Source organism: Oncorhynchus keta, chromosome 7, assembly GCF_023373465.1.
Source record: "Oncorhynchus keta strain PuntledgeMale-10-30-2019 chromosome 7, Oket_V2, whole genome shotgun sequence".
Classification (NCBI taxonomy): domain Eukaryota; kingdom Metazoa; phylum Chordata; class Actinopteri; order Salmoniformes; family Salmonidae; genus Oncorhynchus; species Oncorhynchus keta.
In genome coordinates this window covers 33,053,114-33,070,576 of record NC_068427.1, presented here as the reverse complement: position 1 = coordinate 33,070,576, position 17,463 = coordinate 33,053,114, and the positions used below count along the sequence as shown (strand labels likewise).

The 17,463-nt window shown below is 40.1% G+C and overlaps 1 protein-coding gene across 1 annotated transcript in view; it reads right to left on the bottom strand.

The window, feature by feature from the left end:
• ttn.1 (titin, tandem duplicate 1) overlaps window positions 1-17,463 on the bottom strand; it is a 178,750-nt gene that overhangs the window by 64,176 nt on the left and 97,111 nt on the right. Inside the window, exons 156-175 of the mRNA XM_052522660.1 lie at window positions 16,747-17,055; window positions 15,497-15,681; window positions 15,204-15,333; window positions 14,815-15,114; window positions 14,387-14,704; window positions 13,391-13,687; window positions 12,915-13,214; window positions 12,402-12,716; window positions 5,309-5,457; window positions 5,061-5,211; window positions 4,484-4,765; window positions 3,917-4,219; window positions 3,368-3,670; window positions 2,946-3,227; window positions 2,467-2,766; window positions 1,932-2,234; window positions 1,518-1,826; window positions 1,122-1,406; window positions 613-912; window positions 6-299 (exon numbers count right to left, since the gene is read on the bottom strand). Of these exons, the coding sequence (XP_052378620.1) occupies window positions 6-299; window positions 613-912; window positions 1,122-1,406; window positions 1,518-1,826; window positions 1,932-2,234; window positions 2,467-2,766; window positions 2,946-3,227; window positions 3,368-3,670; window positions 3,917-4,219; window positions 4,484-4,765; window positions 5,061-5,211; window positions 5,309-5,457; window positions 12,402-12,716; window positions 12,915-13,214; window positions 13,391-13,687; window positions 14,387-14,704; window positions 14,815-15,114; window positions 15,204-15,333; window positions 15,497-15,681; window positions 16,747-17,055 (5,415 nt within the window). The remainder of the gene's footprint in view (window positions 1-5; window positions 300-612; window positions 913-1,121; window positions 1,407-1,517; window positions 1,827-1,931; window positions 2,235-2,466; window positions 2,767-2,945; window positions 3,228-3,367; window positions 3,671-3,916; window positions 4,220-4,483; window positions 4,766-5,060; window positions 5,212-5,308; window positions 5,458-12,401; window positions 12,717-12,914; window positions 13,215-13,390; window positions 13,688-14,386; window positions 14,705-14,814; window positions 15,115-15,203; window positions 15,334-15,496; window positions 15,682-16,746; window positions 17,056-17,463) is intronic.

The following is a 17,463-nucleotide window of genomic DNA, read 5'->3' as shown; positions in this document are numbered from 1 at the left end:
CTTACAGAGTTTCTCCTGGCAGGTTACTGGGACACTGGTGTCAGGACGGCTCACGCCAACAGCATTCTGGGACTTCACACGGAACCTGTATGTCTTTCCCTCCTCCAGTCCAGTGACATGGCTATGAGGATTGGTGACAGTCTTGAAGGTGACCCAGTCTTTTCCCTCTCCCTCCTGGTGCTCAACGATGAATCCAGTGATCTCACTTCCTCCGTCGCGGTCTGGCCAATCCCATTGGAGCCAGACTTCAGTCTTATCTACGTCGATGTGGTGTAGATTCTTTGGTGGACCGGGTGGATCTGAAAGTCATTCAATTTTGAAAATCAAATGATGAATCGTAATAGATGGTTGGTAAACATTTGGGAAATTGTCACCGAAGTGTTCAAAAACATATTGAATATAACTTTATTATCCATCTGAGGATGGCAAATATTTTTCTACCATCCTCCGATGGGCAATAACATTCTAAGCGATTTTATCCCTTACAGAAAAACACATTATTTCACATGTGGAAAATCAAATTTCTCATGTGAAATCATGTGAAAACAGGTGTTTTTGGAACACTTCCGTAAGGGTATTCCATTCTATTCCATTCTTGTTATCAGTACTCACAAAGAGGATCAACAGCCTTGATCGGCGTCTTAGTCATGATGTAGGAACCTCTGCCAAACTGGTTCTCAGCAGCAACACGGAACAGATACTGGACTCCTTCCATAAGATACAGAGCCATCAGACTAGGCTTTTTGTTTGCTGCAGCGACGGGCACCCATTTCTCAGCCGCCACGTCTTTCTTTTCCACAACGTAGTGAGAGATTACAGCCCCTCCATCATCCTCAGGAACCTTCCAGGTTAGGTAGGCTGACTCACTGGTGATCTCAGAGATTTTCAGATCCCGAGGAGGTCCAGGTTTATCTAGATAAACACGCAAATATTAATGAATTAATCAACACGTTCCTCTTTTACTTAAATAAATGATATGTCCCAACAAACAAGCCGAAAATAAACAGCATACAGTACATTGCATTTTGTGTTAACTATGCATAATTAGAGCAAATATTTTTGGGGATTTTTCTCAAATAAACAAACTTCTTATTAATTGTTCTCAGTTAAATGTAACATACCTAAGGTGAGCACTGTGCATGTAGCGGACTTCTTTCCAGCTGCATTTTCAATAGTGAGTGTGTAGTTGCCGCTGTCTGAGCGGACACAGTTGAGCATAACAAGTTTGCTGCCATTGGCAGTGGCAGCAATGGTACAACGATCTGCGGGAACCTCTTCTCCGTTCTTCTGCCATGCTACAGTGGGAGGTGGCATGCCCTTGATCACTGAACTGAGAGTAATATTAGTTCCTACCATCGCAAGATGGTCACGGGACATATTGGCATCAAGCAGCAACTCTGGTTTCTCTGTATAGGGATACAACAAAATTATATTATTGTACAAGTTGTACATAGAATTATTGATGATCATTTCCACATTGATATAAAGTCAATAATAAATAAAAATGAACTACTTACCCAGTCTGTCATGTACTTTCACTGTTTGTTTACAAGGGGCAGGCTCAGAGCGTCCAGCAGCATTCACAGTGAAGACCCTGATGTTGTACTCTGCTCCGTCTTCCAGGCCCTTTAGAACATAGTTGCATTCTGGGCACTCTTCAGGAGTCTCATTGCCCTGTGACCATTCTACTGCACCAACCTTCTGGTACTCAACAAGGTAACCAAAGATTTTGCCTTTGCCATCATGGCGAGGTAGCTGCCATTTCAGGCTTACGGTATCCTTGGTCTTGTCGATTGCCTCTGGCAGTACAGGGGGGCTGGGAGGAACTATACAGAGAGAAAATGCATCAGTTACCAATCCTAACTTCATATCAATAATTTACAATAGACTAAATAGCTTACTGGGCTTTTTAAAATAGTTAATAGACTTACCAATTGGATCTTTGGCAAGAATTGTGTTTGATGGGGGACTAGGGTCACCAGTGCCGATTTCATTCTCTGCCATAACCCGGAATTGATATTGACAGCCTTCAATAAGGTCAAGCACCCTGAACTGAGTAGTTGGGTAGAGGGGTTCTCTGGTGGCACGAGACCATCTCTTTGCAGCTGGCTCCTTCTTCTCCAATATGTAGTTAGTGATGGGCTTGCCGCCATCACGAGGTCTGCTCCAAAGCACAAGGCAGTTGTCAGCATACACCTCCCTCACGTTGGGCATCTCTGGTGCCTCAGGCACTCCTGTAAAACACAGGATAACAAGTCACATTAGGAACAGCAACAACGGCATTCAAGTGGACAAAAAATAAGTAAATAATGGTTTTATCCCAAATGGCAACCCATTCCCTGTATAGTGCATTACGTTTAGCCAAGGCCCATAGGGCTCTGGTCAAAAGTAGTGCACTATATAGGGAATAAGGTGCCATTTGAGACACAACCTAAATAATTTCAATCTATTGCAGTGATTACGTACTGAAGAGATCTTTGGCTCTCATCTCCTCTGAATCCAGTGGGTCACTGATTCCATACATGTTCTCAGCACAGATTCTCATGATGTACTCTCTTCCCTCAATCAACCTGGGGATTTTGCACGTCAACTTCGTCGAAGCAGATGTTACATTCCTCCAGATGTCACTATTGACGTCTCTCTGGTCAATGATGTAGTTGGACACGTCCACTCCGCCAGAATCAATAGGAGGTTTCCAAGAGATCACCATAAACTCTCTGTGAACTTCATCAAAGATGACTGGACCCACTGGTGGTGTTGGGCGATCTGGATAGAAAACCATAATGTGTTGGTGGTCACTTTGGTTCATCATTTATGATAATGGTTTGATCACTTTGGTTCAAAACTTTAACTTTGTTTTTTTTTTTTTTTTTTTACATCAATTAAACAAATAATATTAGAGGCCATTGATGTGAGATTTTCAGCTTGACTGAATAACAACTTACCTACAACGGTCACATTGCAAATGCCCTTTCGAGAGCCGGTGCTGTTTTCAACCAGCACGCAGTATCTGCCGCTGTGCTCGCGCTTGGCTTTCATAAGGCCTAAAGTCATGGTGGTCAGTGAGTTTTTGAACTTGATGTGCTGATCTGCTTTCAGCTCTTCGTCATCTCTGTACCACATGATAGATGGAGAGGGCTTTCCGGTGTAGCGACCCTGGAGAGCCATGCTCTCCCCAACATGGATGATGATCTTGTCACGGAAGTCAAGCTCAATAGTTGGTGGTTCTGAAAAAGGACATTCAACATCATTACTATATTTCAAGATAAGATTTCAATTCAAAACATCCTCTGTTTTCGGTATTCTACAATCAAGTTTAATCAAAGTGATTTGGTAGAATCAAAGTAGAAAACGGCGACCATCTCACCAAGTTCATCTTTGCAGGTGATTGGTTTGGTGCAGAATGATGGCTTGCTGGGCCCAATTTCATTCACAGCGCTAACTCTGAACTCATAGGTGTCCCCATCTCTCAGACCGTCGTAGGTGAATCTCCTCTCCATCAGTTTCTCCTTTGTCAGACGTGTGAACTTGTCCTTGCCGATCATACGGGCCTCCAGGATGTACTTGGTGACCTCTGACCCTCCGTCAGACACAGGAGGTTTCCATGTTAAGCTGATATAGTCTTTATGAACTGCTGTTACTTCAAGGTCCTCTGGGCGGTCTGGAACGGCTGGGTAACACAACACAATAGATTACTCATCACATCACATTTTTTAAATGTCATAATAAGAAATAACATTTTTTAATATTTTTTTTATAGGAGTGGGGCAGTTAGGAGAGAGTGCTGAAAAAACCCATACGGGCAGTGGTACAATGTACTGTACATGTGCTTGAGAGGCAGTGGGTTATACCGCTTGACCACCCCAGGCCAAGAAAAATTAATCTCGATATAGTTATGTATGTAGACCAGACTTACTGATGGGATCCTTTATGATGATTTCGCATGCGGTGTTAACAAAAGGTCCAACTCCAATGGAGTTCTCAGCTGCGATTCTAAAGAAGTAAGCTTTTCCATTCTGCAGTCCGTGGGCCACAGCAGTGTGTCTGGTGACTGTGTAGGACAGGGCAGTCCAGGCCTTCCTCTCCGCATCGCGCTTCTCAATGATGTAGTTGGTGATGGCAGAACCACCATCATCCTCAGGACAAAACCAGTTCAGCTTGCAGGAGTCGCTAGTGAGGTTCTCTGAGGTGAAGGGTACGCCAACTGGACCAGGGACATCTGAGGAAGAACATGAAAGATTGTGAGACCTCTGTTCTATTTGTGGTAACATGCATGGTTGTTATTGAGCTGCTACAGGGACAGCGGAGAAAAAATAAAAATAAATTGTGTACAAGACACAACATTGTTTTTCCACATTACAATCTAATTAGAGTATCTCAACTTGAGTATCACACACACTTCTTTAAGTGTCGTCCTGGTTCTGCATGTGTATGAGTTCCTATCTTATTTATTGATTCTTTCCTGTAATTTCTACACACTTACCCAGGACATCAACAATGATAGATCTCTTCTTTTCTCCTCCTGAGTTAGCAGCAGTCAGAGTATAGACTCCTTGGTGTCTTCTGGTGCAGGGCTTGATGACCAGCGATGAGCTGATGGCGGTGGTCTCAACTGCACTTTCTGGTGGTAGAGCACCGTCATCACGGCTCCATGTGATCTTTGGAGCAGGCTGGCCAGACACAAAGGCCAGGATGCGGATCACACCACCGGCATGGACCACCATCCTTTCCTTCACTGTGGCATCAAGGTCAACCTCAGGAGCAACTGTGATAGGCATAAAAACATAATATTATCATTCCATTTATCCCAAACAGATCAACTAGATCACAATTTCAGGGAGCAGATGAAGAATTTAAAACCATGATATTATCATATGCGGATGTAAACAGATCAATAAAGAAAAGCAGGAAAAGTCAAGAAATGTAGGACATTGGTTTGTCGGTAGGTACATTCCAATGAAGTATGAATAGAGGATAATGATTAATCTATTAATCAATCTATTTCTCCTAAAACAAGAGATCATAATTTCAAGAAGGAGAAATGTAAGAAGTTAACTCACTTGTCCTGTCTTCAACCTTAATAGCGTCTGGGACTTCACCGGGTTCGCTGGGGCCTGCAGCATTCAACGCTGTCACTCTAAACTTGTAGAATCCACCGGTCTTCAATCCAGTAATGACCAACTTGGTGCTTCTGTGCTCCTTGTCTTTAGCCTGAAACAAAAACATATGTCATGTAAAACTTGTGCACATACAGGTTACCTTATTGGGAAAAAAACATTCAAATTACAAAAACAATCATTATACTTACTTTAACCCATTTGTCTGTTCCATCCTCTGAGTATTCAACAATGTATCCCGTGATCTTAGATCCACCATCCTTCAGAGGTGGGATCCAGACTAGATCCACTGATGACTTGGTCCAGTCTGTGACCTTTGGTGTTGGAGGTCCAGGGACAGCTACACAATCAAATTCAAACCATGTTTAAAACACTGAAATATGGTTGAAAAATTTGTGCAATAAGCTATTAAAAACAAAAAACTACATTGGTCTGAAGCCGAAAAAGAAAGTAAATTCACATGAGCACCACAATGACTACTCCACCCATGCACACAGCTTTGAACTACTATGTCTGAATCTCAAACCGAACACTTCAAACCCACTGGGCACAGAATTATTACATTTTTATATTTATTTAACTAGGCAAGAGAACAAATTCTTATTTACAATGATGGCCAATTGTGCACCGCCCTGGACGTGATCCAGCCTGGATTTGAACCAGGGACTGAAGTGACACCTCTTGCACTGAGATGCAGTGCCTTAGACCACTGCGCCAACTGGGAGAACAATTTAATGGTTATTCTATGTTGGTTCAACGTAATTTCATTGAAATGACGTGGAAACAAGTTTGATTCAACCAGTGTGCCCAGTGTGAACACTCGATCACTTGATATGCGCGTTCACGATCAAGTACAAACAAGTACATTTAAAAAATAATCTGAATAAGTCAACATAAATCAAGAAATCTTAAAACATCTAAAAGTATTTGCAGAGCTGGTCTTAGTCGCACATCTAGCAAAGGACTGTAGTGCTTGAAGGGGTGGTATTTCTAACGTTTAATAATGTACATGAAAGCTAGCTAGCTAATGGACAAGTTATCTAGCTAGCTTAGCATGAGCCAGCCACTTCATATGAAATTGCAGCTAACCACGGCTAGCGAGCAGCAGGCAGTCTACAACAAGCCAAATCAGCTGATGCAATCACTGGCGACCGATAGACTTGCACATATTCTGTGCGGAAGTAGAGAGATGTAATTTTCTTTTTACAACTCTGTTGTCACTCCCTGAGTGCACTGCCCGTGTTTCATAGCACGTCATGCTAGCTACTACAAGACCGCTCCCAGGAGAATGTGCACAAATAGATTTTCTAATGTGGAATATTGGTGGCAGTTGGGATGTCGAGTGTGCATCGTTGCCAAGCAACTGAGTTGTTTGACCCGGTGCTAGAACTCTGAGCTTCGGCTGAAAAATATGTTAGCGTTGTCAAGAAATGCTACAAAAAGGTAGCATATCATTGGTTGTTAATGGACAGAAATGGGCACGTGAGAGCAATAAATTGTTGCAATCACAAATTTAGTCAATCCAATGGATGCTATAGTCACTTTATGGATGCTATAAATCCAATGTATGCTATAGTCACTTTATGGATGCTATAATCACTTTATGGATGCTATAGTCACTTTATGGATGCTATAGTCACTTTATGGATGCTATAGTCACTTTAAGGATGCTATAGTCACTTTATGGATGCTATAGTCACTTTATGGATGCTATAGTCACTGTATGGATGCTATAGTCACTTTATGGATGCTATAGTCACTGTATGGATGCTATAGTCACTTTATGGATGCTATAGTCACTTTATGGATGCTATAGTCACTGTATGGATGCTATAGTCACTTTATGGATGCTATAGTCACTTTATGGATGCTATAGTTACTGTATGGATGCTATATGTCCAATGCATGCTATAATCACTTTATGGATGCTATAGTCACTTTATGGATGCTATATGTCCAATGGATGCTATAATCACTTTATGGATGCTATATGTCCAATGGATGCTATAATCACTTTATGGATGCTATATGTCCAATGGATGCTATAATCACTTTATGGATGCTATAGTCACTTTATGGATGCTATATGTCCAATGGATGCTATAATCACTTTATGGATGCTATATGTCCAATGGATGCTATAATCACTTTATGGATGCTATAATCACTTTATGGATGCTATATGTCCAATGGATGCTATAGTCACTTTATGGATGCTATATGTCCAATGCATGCTATAATCACTTTATGGATGCTATAGTCACTTTATGGATGCTATATGTCCAATGCATGCTATAATCACTTTATGGATGCTATAGTCACTTTATGGATGCTATATGTCCAATGGATCCTATAATCACTTTATGGATGCTATAATCACTTTATGGATGCTATATGTCCAATGGATGCTATAATCACTTTATGGATGCTATAGTCACTTTATGGATGCTATAGTCACTTTATGGATGCTATAGTCACTTTATGGATGCTATAGTCACTTTATGAATGCTATAATCACTTTATGGATGCTATAGTCACTTTATGGATGCTATAGTCACTTTATGAATGCTATAGTCACTTTATGGATGCTATAGTCACTGTATGGATGCTATAGTCACTTTATGAATGCTATAGTCACTTTATGGATGCTATAGTCACTTTATGGATGCTATAGTCACTTTATGGATGCTATAGTCACTTTATGGATGCTATAGTCACTTTATGAATGCTATAATCACTTTATGGATGCTATAGTCACTTTATGGATGCTATAGTCACTTTATGAATGCTATAGTCACTTTATGGATGCTATAGTCACTTTATGGATGCTATAGTCACTTTATGAATGCTATAATCACTTTATGGATGCTATAGTCACTTTATGGATGCTATAGTCACTTTATGAATGCTATAGTCACTTTATGAATGCTATAGTCACTTTATGGATGCTATAGTCACTTTATGGATGCTATAGTCACTTTATGCTGTATGCTGTAGTCACTTTATGGATGCTATAAGTCCAATGTATGCTATAGTCACTTTATGGATGCTATAGTCAATTTATGGATGCTATAGTCACTTTATGAATGCTATAGTCACTTTATGGATGATATAGTCACTTTATGAATGCTATAGTCACTTTATGAATGCTATAGTCACTTTATGGATGATATAGTCACTTTATGGATGCTATAGTCACTTTATGCTGTATGCTGTAGTCACTTTATGGATGCTATAAGTCCAATGCATGCTATAGTCACTTTATGGATGCTATAAGTCCAATGGATGCTTTAGTCACTTTATGGATGCTATAGTCACTTTAAGGATGCTATAGTCACTTTATGGATGCTATAGTCACTTTATGAATGCTATAGTCACTTTATGGATGCTAAAGTCACTTTATGGATGCTATAGTCACTTTATGGATGCTATAGTCACTTTATGAATGCTATAGTCACTTTATGAATGCTATAGTCACTTTATGGATGCTATAGTCACTTTATGGATGCTATAGTCACTTTATGGATGCTATAAATCCAATGTATGTTGTAGTCACTTTATGGATGCTATAAGTCCATTGGATGCTATAGTCACTTTATGGATGCTGTAGTCACTTTATGGATGCTATAAGTCCAATGGATGCTATAGTCACTGTATGGATGCTATAGTCACTTTATGGATGCTATAGTCACTTTATGGATGCTATAGTCACTTTATGGATGCTATAAGTCCAATGGATGCTATAGTCACTGTATGGATGCTATAGTCACTTTATGGATGCTATAGTCACTTTATGGATGCTATAGTCACTTTATGGATGCTATAGTCACTTTATGGATGCTATAAGTCCAATGGATGCTATAGTCACTTTATGGATGCTATAGTCACTTTATGGATGCTATAAGTCCAATGGATGCTATAGTCACTGTATGGATGCTATAGTCACTTTATGGATGCTATAGTCACTTTATGGATGCTATAGTCACTTTATGGATGCTATAAGTCCAATGGATGCTATAGTCACTGTTATGGATGCTATATGTCCAATGGATGCTATAGTCACTTTATGGATGCTATAGTCACTTTATGGATGCTATAGTCACTTTATGGATGCTATAAGTCCAATGGATGCTATAGTCACTGTATGGATGCTATAGTCACTTTATGGATGCTATAGTCACTTTATGGATGCTATAGTCACTTTATGGATGCTATAGTCACTTTATGGATGCTATAAGTCCAATGGATGCTATAGTCACTGTATGGATGCTATAGTCACTTTATGGATGCTATAGTCACTTTATGGATGCTATAGTCACTTTATGGATGCTATAAGTCCAATGGATGCTATAGTCACTGTATGGATGCTATAGTCACTTTATGGATGCTATAGTCACTGTATGGATGCTATAGTCACTTTATGGATGCTATAGTCACTTTATGGATGCTATAGTCACTTTATGGATGCTATAGTCACTTTATGGATGCTATAGTCACTTTATGGATGCTATAAGTCCAATGGATGCTATAGTCACTGTATGGATGCTATAGTCACTTTATGGATGCTATAGTCACTTTATGGATGCTATAGTCACTTTATGGATGCTATAAGTCCAATGGATGCTATAGTCACTGTATGGATGCTATAGTCACTTTATGGATGCTATAGTCACTTTATGGATGCTATAGTCACTTTATGGATGCTATAAGTCCAATGGATGCTATAGTCACTGTATGGATGCTATAGTCACTTTATGGATGCTATAGTCACTTTATGGATGCTATAGTCACTTTATGGATGCTATAGTCACTTTATGGATGCTATAGTCACTTTATGGATGCTATAGTCACTTTATGGATGCTATAGTCACTTTATGGATGCTATAGTCACTTTATGGATGCTATAAGTCCAATGGATGCTATAGTCACTGTATGGATGCTATAGTCACTTTATGGATGCTATAGTCACTTTATGGATGCTATAGTCACTTTATGGATGCTATAAATCCAATGTATGTTGTAGTCACTTTATGGATGCTATAGTCACTTTATGGATGCTATAAATCCAATGTATGTTGTAGTCACTTTATGGATGCTATAAGTCCAATGGATGCTATAGTCACTTTATGGATGCTATAGTCACTTTATGGATGCTATAGTAACTTTATGGATGCTATAAGTCCAATGGATCCTATAGTGACTTTATGGATGCTATAGTCACTTTATGGATGCTATAGTCACTGTATGGATGCTATAGTCACTGTATGGATGCTATATGTCCAATGGATCCTATAATCACTTTATGGATGCTATAGTCACTTTATGGATGCTATATGTCCAATGGATGCTATAGTCACTTTATGGATGCTATAGTCTCTTTATGGATGCTATAGTCACTTTATGGATGCTATAGTCACTTTATGAATGCTATAGTCACTTTATGGATGCTATCGTCACTTTATGGACGCTATAGTCACTTTATGGATGCTATAGTCACTGTATGGATGCTATAGTCACTTTATGGATGCTATAGTCACTTTATGGATGCTATAGTCACTTTATGGATGCTATAGTCACTTTATGGATGCTATATGTCCAATGGATGCTATAATCACTTTATGGATGCTATAGTCACTTTATGGATGCTATAGTCACTGTATGGATGCTATATGTCCAATGGATGCTATAATCACATTATGGATGCTATAGTCACTTTATGGATGCTATAGTCACTTTATGGATGCTATAGTCACTTTATGGATGCTATATGTCCAATGGATGCTATAATCACTTTATGGACGCTATAGTCACTTTATGGATGCTATAATCACTTTATGGATGCTATAATCACTTTATGGATGCTATAATCACTTTATGGATGCTATAATCACTTTATGGATGCTATAGTCACTTTATGGATGCTATAATCACTTTATGGATGCTATAATCACTTTATGGATGCTATAATCACTTTATGGATGCTATAGTCACTTTATGGATGCTATAATCACTTTATGGATGCTATAGTCACTTTATGGATGCTATACTCACTTTATGGATGCTATAATCACTTTATGGATGCTATAGTCACTTTATGGATGCTATAGTCACTTTATGGATGCTATATGTCCAATGGATGCTATAATCACTTTATGGATGCTATAGTCACTTTATGGATGCTATATGTCCAATGGATGCTATAATCACTTTATGGATGCTATAGTCACTTTATGGATGCTATATGTCCAATGGATGCTATAATCACTTTATGGATGCTATAGTCACTTTATGGATGCTATAGTCACTTTATGGATGCTATATGTCCAATGGATGCTATAATCACTTTATGGATGCTATAATCACTTTATGGACGCTATAATCACTTTATGGATGCTATAATCACTTTATGGATGCTATAGTCACTTTATGGATGCTATAATCACTTTATGGATGCTATAGTCACTTTATGGATGCTATAGTCACTTTATGGATGCTATATGTCCAATGGATGCTATAATCACTTTATGGATGCTATAGTCACTTTATGGATGCTATAGTCACTTTATGGATGCTATAGTCACTTTATGGATGCTATAGTCACTTTATGGATGCTATCGTCACTTTATGGATGCTATAGTCACTTTATGAATGCTATAGTCACTTTATGGATGCTATATGTCCAATGGATGCTATAGTCTCTTTATGGATGCTATAGTCTCTTTATGGATGCTATAGTCACTTTATGGATGCTATAGTCACTTTATGGATGCTATATGTCCAATGGAGGCTTTAGTCACTTTATGGATGCTATAGTCACTTCATGGATGCTATAGTCACTCATGGATGCTATAGTCACTTTTAAGTCACTTTATTGATGCTATAGTCACTTTTAAGTCACTTTATTGATGATATAGTTTCGTTTTAAACTAGGTGTTTGCAGAAAATGCTATGTAAACTCAATTCCTAACGATCCTGTTATCATTTCGGTTTGTGGTTCTCAGCCGGACGGGTCATGACGAGCAGCAGGCAGTGTGTTGTGTACCTCTAAGTGAATTTGAGAATTTTCATTGACATTAGTGTCATATTCACTGAGATATGATGGTTGAGAGATTTATATTTAACATTGAGCTTCAACCAATGCCATACTTAAGTATCGTACTGTCAACCGGTGCAACCTTTACAAACTTGCCTTAAGCCAAGTGAGATGGAGGACATTCGTCAAGGGCCTGTGCTATTTTAAAACGCCAAGGGCAGGAGTAAAATCAAGTATCATACAATACTTACAGATAGGATCTCTGGCAAAGATGGGGTCGGTGCACGCGCTAGGAGGTCCACATCCTGCTGCGTTGATAGCTGTGACCCGGAAGAGGTACTGTGACCCCTCAATGAGTCCAGTCACATTATGGGACACCCCGAAAGCAATGGCCCGGATGGGGTCGCGCGTCACCCTGTTCCAGCGCTTAGAGGTGGTTTCCTTACGCTCCAGCCAATAGCCAGTCACTGGACTGCCTCCATCGTCTTCTGGCTCTTCCCAGTTGACCATCATGGAATCATGGTCAACAGCTGAAATGGTTGGCTTTTCACATTGGCCGGGAACAGCTTTATAAAAAACAAACAAACATGAATTCTGTTAATCTCGACTTCAACATTTTTCATCAGACTTGTGTATTATGATGTGAATGGTCACTGTAAAGCACTTTATGACAACTATGAATGAAAAAAGTGCTTTCTACATACATCTGATTGATTGATGCAAATCCTTTCATGAAAACATGATATTTTGCTCTCTACGCTTACCATAGAGTTTCCTGGCTTCTTCAGGTTCACTGTCCAGAGGCTCTCCAACTCCATATTTGTTCTGAGCACAAATTCGGAACACATACTCATGCCCTTCCATCAGGCCCTCCACCGTCCAGATACGCTCCTTGGGTTCATTGGTCACAGGGATCCATGTCTTCCTGTTGGCTACACGCCTCTCAATGACGTAGTTGGTCACTTTGGAGCCACCGTCATCCTTAGGTGGCAGCCATGACAGGGTGATCTTCTCAGCGTCGACCTCCTCAAACTTCACAGGACCGGATGGTGGTCCAGGACGTCCTGAAGAAAGGAAGCGGTACCATTTGTTAAGTTAAAAGAAAACTTTTAATAATGTATTTTGTTGATTTTCTTGGCTGTGAAAATATGACAATAAAGCATGTTGAATTTCAACGTTGATATGTAAGTCAGCCTAGATAAGAGCATCTGCTAAATTACTAAAATGTAAAGAAGTTTACCCAAGACGTTGAGTCTCATCTCCTTGGAGGCCTTTCCTAGGCTGTTACTGGCTGTGATAGTGTAGAGGCCTGTATCTGAGCGCTTTCCCTGCTGGATCAGCAGTACACAGCTATCATCAGACACAATCTTGTTGATGTGCTCGTCATATGCAACCTCAACCTTGTCGTCACCCTTGTGGGCTGGAGCCTTGAGCCAGGTCAGAGTGGGGAATGGACAGCCCCTGATCTTTGCCTTGATGCTGATATCAGCTCCTTGTTCAACCTCCATGAACTCCTCCAGGTCAATAGCAGGAGCACCTGAGAGACAAACAATGGCAACCAATTTAGAAAATCACTTATTTTCTTTTAGACACTAAACACCTTTTAACACCAGAGGCGTCATGCTTCAGATTTGTCCTCTTAAAAAAAATATATATATATATACTGTATATATATTTTTTCTCTATCTCTGTAATACTACTAGCCACCTAGTAATTTTATGAAGTTGGCTTTAGCTATCCCAAATAAGTTCCCAAACTCGTAACTAGCTACCAAGAAGCGATTTCAGGTAATCGATCAAGTTAGAGTAGATAGCTTGTCGAACTATCTTAGCTGGCATGCCTGCTGGCAAGGTTGGTAGATTTTAGAAATGCAAGCAATAACTAAATGTACTGAATAAGACTCATTCCTTTCAATTTTACCCAGATTTCAGCAGATATGCAGAGAAGCATATTTAGTTTAAGAAAGTAACCCCCAGTCAGGAGGATATAGACAGGTCAAGAGGTATGCTTAGATATGCAGGAAAATACTTATATATTTTTCACATAGAATTATCCATAATTATTATGTTTGAAAAATGCTCAATTCTCCAATTCACGGACGGGGCCTAGCCCCTCTCTGGACCACCCCACTCTGGACCAGCATAACGCTCCTGCCTAACACTTAACATTTTAACACCATAGAACAACGCATTTGTTTAAATGAAGCAACCATCTATACATCTTCATATCAACTTACGTGTCTGGTCTTGGATGACAACTGGTCCAACAGTAGATGATGGTCTGCTGGGGCCGGCTTCGTTCACGGCCTTGACACGGAACTCATACTCTTCTCCTTCAGTCAGATCCTCAACCTTGAAGGTGAGGTCTTCAATATCACGTCTGTTGCACTGTCTCCAGGACTGCTTCTGAGATCCACTACTGTCCCAGCACAGACGTTCAACAGTGTAGTGTGTCACTGGAGCTCCACCGTCATTCCTGGGTGGCTTCCAAGTCAGGGTGGCTGTGCCCTTAGTCACTTCTTGAATCTTTACCCTTGTGGGAGCATCAGGAGGATCTGAACAAAAATAATACAAGGACTGATTAGAAACTGCTGGCACAATAGAACAGGTGTGTGTTCTATAGAACAAGTTGGTTCTGTGAATGAAGTGAATGTTGTTCACTTACGGATAGGATCTCTAGCCTTTGAACATTCAATGGTCTCAACCAGTGGTCCAAATCCAAAGCGGTTCTCCGCCCGGATACGGAACAGGTAATCCTGTCCCTCAATGAGGTCGGGCACAATAAAGGACTGGGCGGCACAGGCTGGGTTGCACTTGGTCCAAGCTTTTCCTTCCACAGTCTTCTTCTCAATGAAGTAACTCTTGATCCTCTCACCACCGTCACTATCTGGAGCCTTCCATGTAAGTCTACATGTGCCTCTTGTGATGTCTGTGACTTTGAGGTCTTTGGGTGGGCCAGGCAGATCTGAAAATAAGGTTTTGCCAATGATTAGGAATCTTGTAAAAGACTTGGCCCATTTGTTTATCCACCTGTGTTATTTTGTTTTTACTTACCAAGGACATTGACTCTGACTTTCATGTTCTTGTGTCCAGCTGCGTTTTCCGCTGTGATGATGTAACGTCCGGCATGTTTGAGGTGGCTCTCAGGGATGGTAATGACTGATGTTGTATCAGTTGACACGATCTGAGTAGAGACATTTACAAAATACACAACGATTATTACATGAGACCTGAAAACATAAAAAATGGTTTGGATCGTACAAAAGTAGAAAATAACTATCCCTTTAAAAAAGAACAAAGCTTGGATTTCTATAGATTTCTCTATTGTATTTATATAGATTCATTACCTTTGAATCGATTGGAAGGATATGGATGTCATTCTTCTTCTCGGTCTCTGCTGTTCCATCCTTGAACTCCCATGTAACTTTAGGAGTGGGACGGCCGGTGATGAGAGCTGGTATTTTAATGGTAGTTCCAGCTCTGCAGGACAACAGCTCATGGGCGCTGACCTCCAGAGTAATGTTTGGTTCAGCTGTGAAATTAAAAAGTACATTAGTATAGTAAAAAGCATAGTATAGTACACCAGTAAAACTCAAATCAACAAGCCAAACTCACACATAATTAAGTGATAATGCCAGAGAAGCTGGTGTTTGGTGGATATATTGGCACGAGTCTCGTGCTGGTAAACCGTGGAAAAAATGTCCTCCAAACACCGGCTTCGAGGGCATTATCACCTTTATACAACAGGTTACCAACATATTCAAATAATGATTCATATATTTTAATTAAAAACATTATTTTTATGAATTTATTCATACTATTTCATCCTTCTATAAGATATAGTCCCGACACAAATCTAGGGTTGCTACCCAAGCCAGCTGGTTGTTCGTTCTATCGGTTTGATTGCCAGAGCCACGACCCAGTCATTCAGTCTTTTTGTTCTGTATCTATGGACGCGACCTAATCGTTCATTCTAAGTGTTCCATTGCCATACTGGCTGGCTTGCTGACTAGCCAAATATGGCTAACTTACAATCAAGTCGAAAAGGTGCAGCCAGAATAACAGCAAAGTAGCTGAATATTCATTTGTTAAAGCTGTTTACTAGTGACATTTATTTAGATACATCCATAATGATGAGCTAATGAAAATGTGCTCACTTGTCAGGACACTGTTGTTCAGAGGAGCTAGCCAACAACACAGCTAATACAATCGCTTCACACTGAAGCTGGAAAGACTGCAAACTAGCTGCACTGTGTTTTGTTTGACGTTTTTCTAATTGTCTATTCTTTGTATATATCCATAAAAATGATGCCACCTGATTCATGATTTTCGATTGCCTGAGAAACGCTACCTGTCTGTCCGTCTGGTCCAGACTCGTTCATTACTATGGGACAGCTGGGGATCAAATTTGATATTGAAACAATGTTTCAAATGTCGGAGAGACAAACAGCAAGGTTTATACAAATCTCCTCTGTTGAAAACTACATTTTAGTCTACAAAAATGTGAGATAATGTCTAGATGCTTTTTATAGTGCCAGTTCAGTTTGTGGTGTGACAATGGCATAGAAGTTGGAAAGGCAACAGAGCTGAGACTTACTTAAGATGTCCTGGACAGTGATGTCAGCAGAACGTGCGCTTGGTTCAGATTTGCCAGCAGCGTTGACAGCCGTGACTCTGAATCTGATCTTCTGGCCTTCTTTCAGGTCTGGAACAGTGATCTCAGTGGTAGGGTGCAGCTTCTCAGGGTCACTGACTCTCTTCCAATCCAGGGAGTCTGTGTCCTGAACCTCAACGATGTAGCCCTTGACTGGGCTGCCGCCATCTTTCTCTGGCGGGGTCCAGGTGAGAGTGACACTGGTCTTGGTCTTGTCCTTAACAACTGGCATTCCTGGTGCACTAGGGGGATCTGAAAAAAAGTCAATGCAAGTTTTACTCAAATGTAATTATGCATGTATTTAATCCTTATTCAAACAGAAAGTCCCGTTGAGGTCAGAAGATCTTTCCAAAGGGGAATCTGCCATAATAATGAATTATGACATAGTCTTCTTGACATACAGTGCATTCCGAAAGTCATCAGACCTCTTGACTTTTTCCATATTTTGTTACGTTACAGCATTATTCTAAAATGGATTAAATTGTTTTTTTTTTCCCTTCATCAATCTACACACAATACCCCGTAATGACACAGCAAAAACAGGTTTAAAAATCTTTGCAAATTTTACAAATATCACATTTGGCAGCATTTACAGCCTCGATTCTTCTTGGGTATGACGCTACAAGCTTGGCACACCTGTATTTGGGGAGTTTCTCCCAT